Source organism: Leuresthes tenuis, unplaced genomic scaffold (assembly GCF_036924035.1).
Source record: "Leuresthes tenuis unplaced genomic scaffold, fLeuTen1.0.hap1 SCAF_10, whole genome shotgun sequence".
NCBI lineage: Eukaryota > Metazoa > Chordata > Actinopteri > Atheriniformes > Atherinopsidae > Leuresthes > Leuresthes tenuis.
This window is the reverse complement of record NW_027325364.1, coordinates 659,499-673,607: the sequence shown is the minus strand read 5'-3', so window position 1 is coordinate 673,607 and position 14,109 is coordinate 659,499. Positions and strand designations below refer to the sequence as shown.

The following is a 14,109-nucleotide window of genomic DNA, read 5'->3' as shown; positions in this document are numbered from 1 at the left end:
GTCCTGCACATCACTTCCTGTCCCCGCTGACTGTAACTGTGTCCAACTTCAGTGAGCTGCAGCTGGAGGAGGGTCCTTCCAGCTCTGCAGGAGGGTCCAGCTCTGGGGGAGGGTCCAGCTCTGGGGGAGGATCCTTCCAGCTCTGGGGGAGGGTCCTTCCAGCTCTGCAGGAGGGTCCAGCTCCGGAGGAGGGTCCAGGTCTGGAGGAGGGTCCAGCTCCGGAGGAGGGTCCTTCCAGCTCCGGAGGAGGGTCCTTCCAGCTCCGGAGGAGGGTCCAGCTCCGGAGGAGGGTCCAGATCTGGAGGAGGGTCCAGCTGTGGAGGAGGGTCCAGGTCTGGAGGAGGGTCCAGCTCTGCAGGAGGGTCCAGCTCTGGAGGGTCCTTCCAGCTCTGGAGGGTCCAGCTCTGGAGGAGGGTCCTTCCAGCTCCGGAGGAGGGTCCTTCCAGCTCCGGAGGAGGGTCCAGCTCCGGAGGAGGGTCCAGATCTGGAGGAGGGTCCAGCTCTGGAGGGTCCTTCCAGCTCTGGAGGAGTCACTCTTCATCACTTATTAACTGTCAGATGTCACAGGACTTTCGTTAAAGTGTCCTGTTAAAGATGTTGTCCTGTTACAACTGCAAACACATGAAGAGTGGGACAAACGGTCCTGCTGAGCCCAACCATCGTCACACAGAACCAACAGAACCAAAAGAACCAGCAGAACCAATCAGACATGATGATGGTCTGACTGGTGGTCCGACTGGTGTTCTGACTGGTGGTCTGACTGATCTTACTGGTGGTCTGACTGGTGGTCCGACTGGTGGTCTGACTGGTGGTCCGACTGGTGGTTCGACTGGTGGTCTGACTGGTGGTCCGACTGGTGGTCTGACTGGTGGTTCGACTGGTGTTCTGACTGGTGGTCCGACTGGTGGTCTGACTGGTGGTCCGACTGGTGGTCTGACTGGTGGTCTGACTGGTGGTCCGACTGGTGGTCTGACTGGTGGTCTGACTGGTGGTCTGACTGGTGGTTCGACTGGTGTTCTGACTGGTGGTCCGACTGGTGGTCTGACTGGTGGTCCAACTGGTGGTCTGACTGGTGTTCTGACTGGTGTTCTGACCGGTGGTTCGACTGGTGGTCCAACTGGTGGTCCGACTGGTGGTCTGACTGGTGGTTCGACTGGTGGTCCAACTGGTGGTCCGACTGGTGGTTCGACTGGTGTTCTGACTGGTGGTTCGACTGGTGGTCCGACTGGTGGTCCGACTGGTGGTCTGACTGGTGGTTCGACTGGTGGTCCGACTGGTGGTCCGACTGGTGGTCTGACTGGTGGTCCAACTGGTGTTCTGACTGGTGGTTCGACTGGTGGTCCAACTGGTGGTCCGACTGGTGGTCTGACTGGTGGTTCGACTGGTGGTCCAACTGGTGGTCCGACTGGTGGTTCGACTGGTGTTCTGACTGGTGTTCTGACTGGTGGTTCGACTGGTGGTCTGACTGGTGGTCTGACTGGTGGTCTGACTGGTGGTCTGACTGGTGGTTCGACTGGTGTTCTGACTGGTGGTCCGACTGGTGGTCTGACTGATCTTACTGGTGGTCTGATTGGTGGTCTTACTGGTGGTCTTACTGGTGGTTCGACTGGTGTTCTGACTGGTGGTCCGACTGGTGTTCTGACTGGTGGTCTGACTGGTGGTCTGACTGGTGGTCTGACTGGTGGTCTGACTGGTGGTCCAACTGGTGGTCTGACTGGTGGTTCGACTGGTGTTCTGACTGGTGTTCTGACTGGTGGTTCGACTGGTGGTCTGACTGGTGGTCTGATTGGTGGTCTGATTGGTGTTCTGACTGGTGGTCTGACTGGATCCTGAATCCATTTTAAATGATGACCCCTATCTTTTGTTCAGGGATTTGAAGCTTTTTCTTCCATCTGGATGAAGGTTTTAGTCCCAAAAAGCAGAACAAAGCACCACGAAAACAGCCTTTTTCACTAATTTTCTTTTATTTAATTTGCAGTCAGGTTTTATTCTGTTTTTAATGTCAGATTATTGATCGGCTGTTATTGGCTGAACCCTCTGTCCTGATCTGTGGAACCAGATAAAGCTCCCTGAGCAGGGATCACCTTTTACTACAGTTCAAACACCTGAAGCAGGGATGATGTGGATGTTCAGCACTCTTCAGAGGTGATAAATGTCATGTGAGATTATAAACTGTGAACTTTCTCTTCCAGACAATTAAAGCCTTTTTAAACAGAAGGCAGATATGTCACATGCAGACAGTAAAACTAAATGTCTCTGTTTTTAAGAGAAAACGCTGCACATTCATCATGAAAATCAACTCAGCTGTTTGATGAAACATTAACTTTATTAACGTTTATATTCAGGATCTCTGTGAACCGTTAAAGGACACGAGGAACTCCATAAAGACCCCTCCCAGGCCCCCCCGGTGAAGCTAATAACGCTGGAGTACAGCTCATTGGGGGCATCGACTAGCTTAAAGATCAAATGGAATCTCACAGGATTCAAGGAGGTCCCTAAAGAGTCCCTGGAAACCAACCACTGGTCCTGGAACAGATCAGAACCAAAGAAACCAGCTTATAACCATAGAACTAAAGTAAATTAGTGTGAAAAGAACTCCTGACTGTTCAAGTAATATCAATGTAAAGAGTTTTATGGGATGCTTTAGAAACTCCTGGAATCCCTAAACCAACCTTCAAGTCCTTAAGAGCTCCTTGAAGTGTCTGAGGCGATATGAACCAAAGGCTGTTATACCGTGAAGATGCCCTGATGACCCCCAGGAGACCCTGAACAGCTTCTGACCCCCATGAAGCCTTCTGAAAACTACAGACCCTGAACAGCTTCTGACCCCATGAAGCCTTCTGAAAACTACAGACCTCGAACAGCTTCTGACCCCCATGAAGCCTTCTGAAAACTACAGACCCTGAACAGCTTCTGACCCCCATGAAGCCTTCTGAAAACCACAGACCCTGAACAGCTTCTGACCCCCATGAAGCCTTCTGAAAACCACAGACCCTGAACAGCTTCTGACCCCCATGAAGCCTTCTGAAAACTACAGACCCTGAACAGCTTCTGACCCCATGAAGCCTTCTGAAAACTACAGACCCTGAACAGCTTCTGACCCCCATGAAGCCTTCTGAAAACTACAGACCCTGAACAGCTTCTGACCCCCATGAAGCCTTCTGAAAACTACAGACCCTGAACACTACTCAAACATAGGAACCAAGGACAAAAAGTTCCATCTGATTCTCTGAGAGTAAGGAAGCTGAGAACTAAAAGGTTCTGAAAGTCCAAAAGCACCGAGTGTCTGAGTCTTAAACTACTCAATGACCCAGAACTTTAAGGACCAGGACATAAAACAAGATCCCTACCAAACCCTCTGAAACTCTATGCTATGCTGCTATGTCTTCAACAATGAACCAAATCAAGATAAGATCAACTTCTAAAAACTCCTATGAACTAGTCTAAAGATTCTGGATTCTGGATTAATCCTAATCGGGTGTTTGGAGAATCCTAAATCAGACAGTGAGGCTGAGGCAACTCACAGGTCTGTCTCCAGTATCACCTCCTCCCAGTAGTCCTTAAAAAACGAGACATTTGATTGATTCTGGCAGAACTGACGTAAGCCGGCCCAAACAGCCGGGTCCACGTAGTTGTGTAAGACCAGGTAACCTCGGACACTCGGCAGCAGAGCTTCGAGCTGAGCCAGAAACACGGCACACACCGAAGCCAAAGTGCAGCCAAAGATGTTGATGTTGATGCGCAGGGCGCCATGGCGATAAGGGACGGCGTACGGCGGCGTGCACAGGCTGAGGGCTGAGGGCTCAGACTCGCGGTCCGCTATGTACGTCAGCCCCCGGCGGCGCAGCACCTGCAGGTTGGCCTCCACCGGCTTCAGAGGCTCCCAGTCGTTGATGATGGTTTTCCCGGGCAGCAGGTTTGAAACCACATGGTCGCTCAGGATCAGAGTCTCCGCCTGCTGCTGGCTCAGAGTCACTGGAGAGGAGTTGGTCTGATGAGGGAGTCGGGACTGCAGCTCGGCGATGAAGGAGCTGAGGTCGGCGGCCTCGCAGCACAGGGACAGGATGGCCTGCAGGGGGCGACAGAGTCAAAGTGAGCAGTTCAGAGCCGAGAACAGTCGGTTAACAAAGAAAAGCAAAGCCTCTGAGAACTGAGACCAGCACTGGTGCCTTAAACCTGCAGAGGGCGACTCTAAAAACAACTCGGACCCTTTTCTTCACGACTTTATGGTTTCAGTCACTGCCCTCTCACCTTCTTTAATGGAGCTCGATATCTGTTGTGAATCATGGTCCCAGTTAGAGTCAAACACAGTTTCACTGTTCTGAGATCAGTAAGATGACATGAGTCCACACACTGATCTATGGGTATCTTCCTGTTCCTGGGAGCAGATATCAGGGCGTCTGAAGTGTAAAACTCCTTCTTCCTGCTCCTGGGAGCATATATCAGGGCGTCTGAGGTCACCAGCAGGTGTAAAACTCCCCAAAAACACAACCCTGGTATTTATTTAGTTCCCTTTGTTTGGTCCATTACTGTGGATGAGGAAACATTGTTTGCTAGCATCTGCAGCTAAATTACAGCTAACTGCTAACTTCCAGCTAACTGCTAACTTTCAGCTAACTACTAACTTAGAGCTGACTGCTAACTTACAGCTAACTGCTAACTTTCAGCTAACTACTAACTTACAGCTAACTGCTAACTTTCAGCTAACTGCTAACCTGTTTCCCTCTGGGATCAATAGAGTAACTGTCTGTATCTATATATAGAGCTGGAGTGAACTGTGTCAAATTATTAAAAAGGAGAAAATGTGTCACCAACAGAAGTCCATTAAATGGTTTTGGGGAATGATGGAGGACATAAACCCGAGTTTGTGTGGACAAACAAGGAAACAGACTGGAGCTGAGAAGGAGTTTAATGGTGAAATAATCAGAAGATGGAGATTTGAACCCAGTGTTGGACCCAGAGAGTTGGACCCAGAGTTGGACCCAGAGAGTTGGACCCAGAGAGTTGGACCCAGAGAGTTGGACCCAGAGTTGGACCCAGAGATTTGAACCCAGAGTTGGACCCAGAGAGTTGGACCCAGAGAGTTGAACCCAGAGAGCTGGACCCAGAGAGTTGGACCCAGAGAGTTGGACCCAGAGATTTGAACCCAGAGTTGGACCCAGAGAGTTGGACCCAGAGATTTGAACCCAGAGTTGGACCCAGAGAGTTGGACCCAGAGAGTTGGACCCAGAGTTGGACCCAGAGAGTTGGACCCAGAGAGCTGGACCCAGAGAGTTGGACCCAGAGAGTTGGACCCAGAGATTTGAACCCAGAGTTGGACCCAGAGAGTTGGACCCAGAGATTTGAACCCAGAGTTGGACCCAGAGAGTTGGACCCAGAGATTTGAACCCAGAGTTGGACCCAGAGAGTTGGACCCAGAGATTTGAACCCAGAGTTGGACCCAGAGAGTTGGACCCAGAGAGTTGAACCCAGAGAGTTGGACCCAGAGAGTTGGACCCAGAGTTGGACCCAGAGAGTTGGACCCAGAGAGCTGGACCCAGAGAGTTGGACCCAGAGAGTTGGACCCAGAGTTGGACCCAGAGAGTTGGACCCAGAGATTTGAACCCAGAGAGTTGGACCCAGAGAGCTGGACCCAGAGAGCTGGACCCAGAGATTTGAACCCAGAGAGCTGGACCCAGAGAGTTGGACCCAGAGTTGGACCCAGAGAGTTGGACCCAGAGAGCTGGACCCAGAGATTTGAACCCAGAGTTGGACCCAGAGATTTGAACCCAGAGTTGGACCCAGAGAGTTGGACCCAGAGATTTGAACCCAGAGAGCTGGACCCAGAGATTTGAACCCAGAGAGCTGGACCCAGAGATTTGAACCCAGAGAGTTGGACCCAGAGTTGGACCCAGAGAGCTGGACCCAGAGAGTTGAACCCAGAGTTGGACCCAGAGAGTTGGACCCAGAGTTGGACCCAGAGAGTTGGACCCAGAGAGCTGGACCCAGAGAGTTGGACCCAGAGAGCTGGACCCAGAGAGTTGGACCCAGAGAGTTGGACCCAGAGTTGGACCCAGAGTTGGACCCAGAGAGTTGGACCCAGAGAGTTGGACCCAGAGTTGGACCCAGAGAGTTGGACCCAGAGAGTTGGACCCAGAGAGCTGGACCCAGAGAGTTGGACCCAGAGTTGGACCCAGAGAGCTGGACCCAGAGAGCTGGACCCAGAGAGTTGGACCCAGAGTTGGACCCAGAGAGTTGGACCCAGAGAGTTGGACCCAGAGATTTGAACCCAGAGAGTTGGACCCAGAGTTGGACCCAGAGTTGGACCCAGAGTTGGACCCAGAGAGTTGGACCCAGAGAGCTGGACCCAGAGAGTTGGACCCAGAGAGCTGGACCCAGAGAGTTGGACCCAGAGATTTGAACCCAGAGAGTTGGACCCAGAGTTGGACCCAGAGTTGGACCCAGAGTTGGACCCAGAGATTTGAACCCAGAGAGCTGGACCCAGAGAGTTGGACCCAGAGTTGGACCCAGAGAGCTGGACCCAGAGAGTTGGACCCAGAGAGTTGGACCCAGAGTTGGACCCAGAGTTGGACCCAGAGAGCTGGACCCAGAGAGTTGGACCCAGAGATTTGAACCCAGAGAGTTGGACCCAGAGTTGGACCCAGAGTTGGACCCAGAGAGCTGGACCCAGAGAGCTGGACCCAGAGAGTTGGACCCAGAGTTGGACCCAGAGAGTTGGACCCAGAGAGTTGGACCCAGAGAGCTGGACCCAGAGAGTTGGACCCAGAGTTGGACCCAGAGAGTTGGACCCAGAGAGTTGGACCCAGAGATTTGAACCCAGAGAGTTGGACCCAGAGTTGGACCCAGAGTTGGACCCAGAGTTGGACCCAGAGAGTTGGACCCAGAGAGCTGGACCCAGAGAGTTGGACCCAGAGAGTTGGACCCAGAGTTGGACCCAGAGTTGGACCCAGAGAGCTGGACCCAGAGAGTTGGACCCAGAGATTTGAACCCAGAGAGTTGGACCCAGAGTTGGACCCAGAGTTGGACCCAGAGAGCTGGACCCAGAGAGCTGGACCCAGAGAGTTGGACCCAGAGTTGGACCCAGAGTTGGACCCAGAGTTGGACCCAGAGAGCTGGACCCAGAGAGCTGGACCCAGAGAGTTGGACCCAGAGTTGGACCCAGAGAGTTGGACCCAGAGTTGGACCCAGAGTTGGACCCAGAGAGTTGGACCCAGAGAGTTGGACCCAGAGTTGGACCCAGAGAGTTGGACCCAGAGAGCTGCTGTTTAACAGCCGACTCCTGCGTTTATCTGTCAGTGTAATAACTCTGTTATGAACTGTCTCATTAAGACCTGAGAAGGTTAAAAAGGCCGTGATGTGCCACCTTTAAAGGAACCCTGTTTCAGAAGCTTCAAACTTCTGCTGTTAAATAGTTTTTATGTCTGCAGCCTTCAAGCTCCTGGCCGGCTGTTAGGTTGTAATTAACAGCTGGAGGTCGTATGATGGGCTGTTCTCACAGCTGGAGGTCGTATGATGGGCTGTTCTCACAGCTGGAAACATCAGGACTCAAAGCTGAGGAAGCAGGATGTGAGGTTTATAGATGAAGTTTAACACCTTCAACCTTTACCCAGAAGTCTCTGGATTTAAAACCCAACAGTTTTTATCCTTTTTATTTGAACTTCTGTGTCATTTCTCTCCTTAGAGGAAAGTTAACAAACTTAAATGTGAAGTTTAAACATGCTTCAGGTCTGAGCTGCAGGGATCTCACATGAAACTGTGGCTGAAACAGAGACCTTTAGTGAACACTGAGCATTTACCTTTGGACTGATTTCTCCTTCGTCTTCAACACTCATTAACGAGACATTTATGTTCCCAGACTCAGATCAGACTGTCTCCTCCGTGCTGCTCGTATCTGATCAATAATTAACAGCTGATTCCATCACACATCCAACCAGTTGCTCTGTGAAGAACAATCATTAGATCAATCTGTTCTTTACCATTTCTGAGCAGCTGTTGCCTTTATCCACAGTTATCCACAGAGTTTCTGCTCCTGACAGATGATTAAGTTTTGCCAACAGATTAAAAGATGCCTGGAAGATATTTCCATCCTAAATATACAGGCCCTCCGAATCAGATCAGCGTCAGTTCAACAGCACAAACATATAGAGACTGCAGATGAATAAACATCAGAAGCTCTGAGAGGCTTTAATGAGGCTTTAAGGAGGCTTTAAGGAGGCTTTAAGGAGGCTTTAAGGAGGCTTTAAGGAGGCTTTAAGGAGGCTTTAAGGAGGCTTTAAGGAGGCTTTAAGGAGGCTTTAATGAGGCTTTAATGAGGCTTTAAGGAGGCTTTAAGGAGGCTTTAATGAGGCTTTAATGAGGCTTTAAGGAGGCTTTAATGAGGCTTTAAGGAGGCTTTAAGGAGGCTTTAAGGAGGCTTTAAGGAGGCTTAAAGGAGGCTTTAAGGAGGCTTTAAGGAGGCTTTAAGGAGGCTTTAAGGAGGCTTTAAGGAGGCTTTAAGGAGGCTTTAATGAGGCTTTAATGAGGCTTTAAGGAGGCTTTAATGAGGCTTTAAGGAGGCTTTAAGGAGGCTTTAAGGAGGCTTTAAGGAGGCTTTAAGGAGGCTTTAAGGAGGCTTTAAGGAGGCTTTAAGGAGGCTTTAAGGAGGCTTTAAGGAGGCTTTAAGGAGGCTTAAAGGAGGCTTTAAGGAGGCTTTAAGGAGGCTTTAAGGAGGCTTTAATGAGGCTTTAAGGAGGCTTTAAGGAGGCTTTAAGGAGGCTTTAAGGAGGCTTTAAGGAGGCTTTAAGGAGGCTTTAAGGAGGCTTTAAGGAGGCTTTAAGGAGGCTTTAAGGAGGCTTTAATGAGGCTTTAAGGAGGCTTTAAGGAGGCTTTAAGGAGGCTTTAAGGAGGCTTTAAGGAGGTTTTAAGGAGGCTTTAAGGAGGCTTTAAGGAGGCTTTAAGGAGGCTTTAAGGAGGCTTTAAGGAGGCTTTAAGGAGGCTTTAAGGAGGCTTTAAGGAGGCTTTAAGGAGGCTTTAATGAGGCTTTAAGGAGGCTTTAAGGAGGCTTTAAGGAGGCTTTAAGGAGGCTTTAAGGAGGCTTAAAGGAGGCTTTAAGGAGGCTTTAAGGAGGCTTTAAGGAGGCTTTAAGGAGGCTTTAAGGAGGCTTAAAGGAGGCTTTAAGGAGGCTTTAAGGAGGCTTTAAGGAGGCTTTAAGGAGGCTTTAAGGAGGCTTAAAGGAGGCTTTAAGGAGGCTTTAATGAGGCTTTAAGGAGGCTTTAAGGAGGCTTTAAGGAGGCTTTAAGGAGGCTTAAAGGAGGCTTTAAGGAGGCTTTAATGAGGCTTTAAGGAGGCTTTAAGGAGGCTTTAAGGAGGCTTTAAGGAGGCTTAAAGGAGGCTTTAAGGAGGCTTTAAGGAGGCTTTAAGGAGGCTTTAAGGAGGCTTTAAGGAGGCTTTAAGGAGGCTTTAAGGAGGCTTTAATGAGGCTTTAAGGAGGCTTTAAGGAGGCTTTAAGGAGGCTTTAAGGAGGCTTTAATGAGGCTTTAAGGAGGCTTTAAGGAGGCTTTAAGGAGGCTTTAAGGAGGCTTTAATGAGGCTTTAAGGAGGCTTTAAGGAGGCTTTAAGGAGGCTTTAAGGAGGCTTTAAGGAGGCTTAAAGGAGGCTTTAAGGAGGCTTTAAGGAGGCTTTAAGGAGGCTTTAAGGAGGCTTTAATGAGGCTTTAAGGAGGCTTTAAGGAGGCTTTAAGGAGGCTTTAAGGAGGCTTAAAGGAGGCTTTAAGGAGGCTTTAAGGAGGCTTTAAGGAGGCTTTAAGGAGGCTTTAATGAGGCTTTAAGGAAGCTTTAAGGAGGCTTTAAGGAGGCTTTAAGGAGGCTTTAATGAGGCTTTTAGGAGGCTTTAAGGAGGCTTTAAGGAGGCTTTAAGGAGGCTTTAAGGAGGCTTTAAGGAGGCTTTAAGGAGGCTTTAAGGAGGCTTTAAGGAGGTTTTAAGGAGGCTTTAAGGAGGCTTTAAGGAGGCTTTAAGGAGGCTTTAAGGAGGCTTTAAGGAGGTATTTAGCTGCACACTTTGACCTCAGTGGAGCTCCATAAAATGGGGTCTCGAATAGAAAAAGGTGAGAATAACCGGTTACTGCCTTTGGAAACTCATCTGGTCGGTAAATCTGAGATGTGTCTGTCAGGTCTCACAGAGACTCTTACGTTTTTGTACCTTTTCTTGTCACTTCCTGTTTTATTTTGAAATTAACAGCTCCTCTGGTTCCAGGTATCTTTCCCTTCCTCCCGTGTGTCTCTTTGTCTTCCCTGATTCCCAAAGTGTTTCCCCCTGTTCCCCTCGGTCCCTCAGGTGCATTTAGTCTGCGTCTCGTTGCCAGTGAGTTGAATTGTCTCTCGAGCGTTCGTCCTCCAGCCTCCACAGTAATTCCACAGTAATTCCACAGTAATTCCACAGTAAATCCACAGTAATTCCACGTAAACCAAAGATCTTGTTTGTTAATGATTTCCTCCTTGAGAGCGATTTTTTGTTGTAAGTTTTTTCATAGATTTAGCGAAGTTAAGTTTTCTTTGTATGTTCGTATTTTCATAGCAACTCCATTAGAAGGAGCCTCTTTTGTTTATTGATTTTGTTAAATTTCTATAGATCCTCCGACGGTTCGGATAAGTTTAGTTGTAAAATTTATAAAACCTTTTGTTTTTTCCTCCTAGCATGGAGAGAGTTTTCTTTTGGTAAGCTTTATTATTCTCACTCTTCTCCCCATAGGTACAGAGGAGAGTGAGTTAGGAATTTATAATCTATTGCTTTGCTCTGCAAGCGACTATCATTATATAAATAAAATCTGGTTATTGTTTCTACCCTGCATCTGCAGCCAGTTCGGTTCGTGACAATGTGATGGAGAGCAGGGAGGTTTTTAAACATCATGAGGCGTCAGTGCAGGGCTGCTGAGATGAGGCGTAATTAACAGAAGTTTTACTGCATGAAGCTGGAAAAACAAGCCTGAACATGTTTGAGTGTTTCCCCTGGATCTCTGCAGCTGGCCTGATATTATCTGACCGGCTGCAGAGATCAGAACCAACGGCACCGATGGATCCAAACACAACGACCAGAACGAAAGGCGAGCTGTGAGGTCAGCGAGGCTGCTGGGATCTGAGGGTTTTATCTGCAGGTACAGCTGAGTGTCATCAGGGTAAAAACGGTCATGTGCATGTGAGCAGAGAACAGAAGGGAGCCGAGCACTGAGCCCTGTGGTGTCCCACAGGTCAACAGAGTGATTCAGGGGATCGAGAAGGTTCTTTTAGAGAGATAAGAGAGTAACGAGCTCAGAGATGAGCCTTAGTTCCAGCCCAGGACTCCACTTCGGCTGGAAATATATTTGCTTTGATTTCTGATCCATCTGTTTTAAAGACAAGCTTGAAGAGAAAGTCTGTGATTGATCTGGATCTTTGCTATGTGTCTTTGCCACTTTACTGTCACCAGTATGCTGTGAAACCCTCCAATCTGAATCTGCTTTCAGGTCTTTAGTGGAAGTGCTTTTTAACCCGATGACTCTCCCTGAACCTAAAGGACAGTTGGAAAGTTCAGCTGCTGAAAGACAGGAGGTCCAGTCTGAGTTTTACAGCCGGCTGAGGGGAACTATATTATATTATTATCTATTATCTATGAAGCAGAACGAGGTCCTCTGTTCAAACTGTGGCAAACAGGCAGAATCTATAGTTTTAATGTATTCTTATGTCACATTTGATCTGTGTTGTGTGTCTGCTGAGTGGATTTATTACGCTGCTTATCCAAGGAAAATAAAGGTTTAATTCACTCAGAAAAGTCTGGATTTTGTCCCGGTGGTGGATGAATGAACAGATTTCAGCTCATTGGGACCCCCCCCACAGTGTGACACACCTCTTTAGCAATGAGCCTGTACTTGGCCAGCGTTTGGGATGAAGGCTGGTCTCCTCGGCTCAGTCTGGCAGCACGAACCTCTGGGTGGTGTTGGCGGACGTGGGCGGTGACGTGCCTCTGGAGGGCGCCAGCGATGCCGCTGCCTCTCAGATCCGGAGCCACCCGGCGGCCCTGAAACACGACAGACTGCCCACCATCCACCAGCAGAGCGGACTCCAGCCCCACCTACAGGTGAGAGCACAGGTGACACTCACTGTTCCATCCTGTCCTCTGGCCCTCTGATGCTTTCCAGTTCTGACCAGACCTCGGGTTTGTGGATTTGGGCCAGTTTCAAGAGAAAATTTACACTTGAACATGTAGAACTGGCTCAGTTTCAGAACCAACTATTCGGCTGATATATTTCTGTTGGACTTCCAGATGTGTGGTAACCTGATTCAGATGAAATGGATCTCTTCAAAATATTGTTGAGTTTCTGTTTCTGTATTTATCAGACGCTTTTATCCAACTTCCAAATGAAGATATAACAGCTCTATAAAAAGCTAACAAAAAGCTAACAAAAAGCTAACAAAAAGCTAACAATAAGCTAACAAAAAGCTAACAATAAGCTAACAATAAGCTAACAAAAAGCTAACAATAAGCTCCATAGAAGGAACCCAGGAGTCCGACTCTGTCAGAGGGGACAGAGCAGAGATAGGGTGCAGGCATAGAAGGAAGAGCAGAAAGATAAAGAGATAGAGGGGGGAGGGAAGTACAAGGTAAGTTCTGCACAAGCCTGCTGATGATACATTGATCTGAATCAGGTGAAGCAGGAAAACAGCTAAAACCTGCAGGAAAACATCTAAAACCTGCAGGAAAACATCTAAAACCTGCAGGGAAACATCTAAAACCTGCAGTAAAACATCTAAAACCTGCAGGGAAACATCTAAAACCTGCAGGGAAACATCTAAAACCTGCAGGAAACATCTAAAACCTGCAGGGAAACATCTAAAACCTGCAGGGAAACATCTAAAACCTGCAGGACAGCAGCCCCTGAGGGCCAGATGTGGGTTTAATGTGTCAAAAGTTGCAGAACGTAGAGCCATCTCAGTGGGCTGTTAAAATGGGCCTTATTTGATAACCTTAGATAGGAAGGAGCGAGGCTCCTCGTGTCTCAGCAGCTATGGGGCTGGTGCAGAGTTTATGGAAGGCGTTGGTCAACCTTTAGACTCTACAGCAGGGGGAAAATGGCCAGACATGCACATTCCTCAAAGCTTTTCCTCAGTCCTTACCACTCTGCTCTTCATCCTCGCGATGAAGATGACGCGCTGAGGCTCCCGCAGCCAGCGGTGAAAGAAAGCAGCCATGTAGTCCAGCCCATTGTAGTCGTCCGAGGTGCAGAGCTTCAGGACCTGCAGCACAGACACGGTACAGTGTGCTCAGTGAAAAACCAGAAAACACCAGCTGAAGAAATCATTTCATGGTAAAAACCTGCTGAAAGTCCTGCTCCTCCGCCAGGCTGAACTCCAGGTCACCGGCTTCAGACATCCGAGTTCTGCTCTGAGCCAAAACAGCTGGTCTGAGTCTGGCTTAAAGTCTGGGCCGACGCAGCAGATCCTTCAGAGCTGCTGAAAATCAGAGCGAACGCTGTTCAGAGGCTGTTTCTCTGACTTCCTGCGGTGGTTTGGAAGGTTTCTGAGCTTCAGCTCAGGAAGCAGTGCTGCACAGCCAGATGGATAAAAAAGAAAAAAAAAAGGCTGCGTTCAAGATCCACAGCACTGACGATCCATCTGGGATCCACTCTCTGTAATATGAGCTCTGTTTTTGACACTGAACACAACAAAAAAAGTAGTTTTTTGTATCTTTGCTCTCATCAGAGCTGAGTTCCAAACCAGGACTTTTAATCTGACATTATTCAACAGTTCTGAAGTGCTTCAGGTGACCCTGAATGCATCGCTTCACTGGGTTTCTGCTGGCTCTGTCCACTCAGACTAAAGTACAACCCAGAGGAGAGACCTCCCCTGCACTGACACCTGCTGGTCGAGTCCGGACACTGCAGCTGCTGTAAAAACAGGAAATAAGCTGTTAAATGTGTTCTGCAGCAGCTCTTCAACTCATCTGGGCCTCCAAATGTGTCCCAACCAGGACCCCGTAGATCTGAACTCCTGCTGAACAGACTTTAAGCAGTCAGAGAGCCAGAAAATGTGTTCCTCTTTCCTTGAATGTCACAGATTTAAAGTCAGATGGAGGGAAACTGCGTCAGCACTCAGCTGTGAT

The 14,109-nt window shown here is 48.8% G+C and overlaps 1 protein-coding gene across 1 annotated transcript; it reads right to left on the bottom strand.

The window, feature by feature from the left end:
• Positions 1–1,985: 1,985 nt before the first annotated feature.
• LOC140315865 (histidine N-acetyltransferase-like) lies at positions 1,986–13,525 on the bottom strand. The gene is made up of 4 exons (XM_072393455.1): positions 13,324–13,525; positions 13,125–13,244; positions 11,857–12,081; positions 1,986–4,069 (listed from the first exon to the last, which is right to left on the bottom strand). The coding sequence occupies exons 1-4, from the start codon at positions 13,378–13,380 to the stop codon at positions 3,521–3,523; spliced, it is 951 nt and encodes a 316-aa protein (XP_072249556.1). The 5' UTR covers positions 13,381–13,525; the 3' UTR covers positions 1,986–3,520.
• Between the last annotated feature and the right edge of the window lie 584 nt (positions 13,526–14,109).

Bases quoted from the DNA above. Each gene is read 5' to 3' on its own strand.
- LOC140315865 (XM_072393455.1), bottom strand. From the start codon at position 13,380: ATGTCTGAAGCCGGTGACCTGGAGTTCAGCCTGGCGGAGGAGCAGGAC. The intron at 12,082-13,124 runs GTAAGGACTGAG...TCTCACCTGTAG, and splicing joins CGAGGATGAAGAGCAGAGTG to GTGGGGCTGGAGTCCGCTCT. The intron at 4,070-11,856 runs GTGTGTCACACT...CGCCCCCTGCAG, and splicing joins ACAGGCTCATTGCTAAAGAG to GCCATCCTGTCCCTGTGCTG.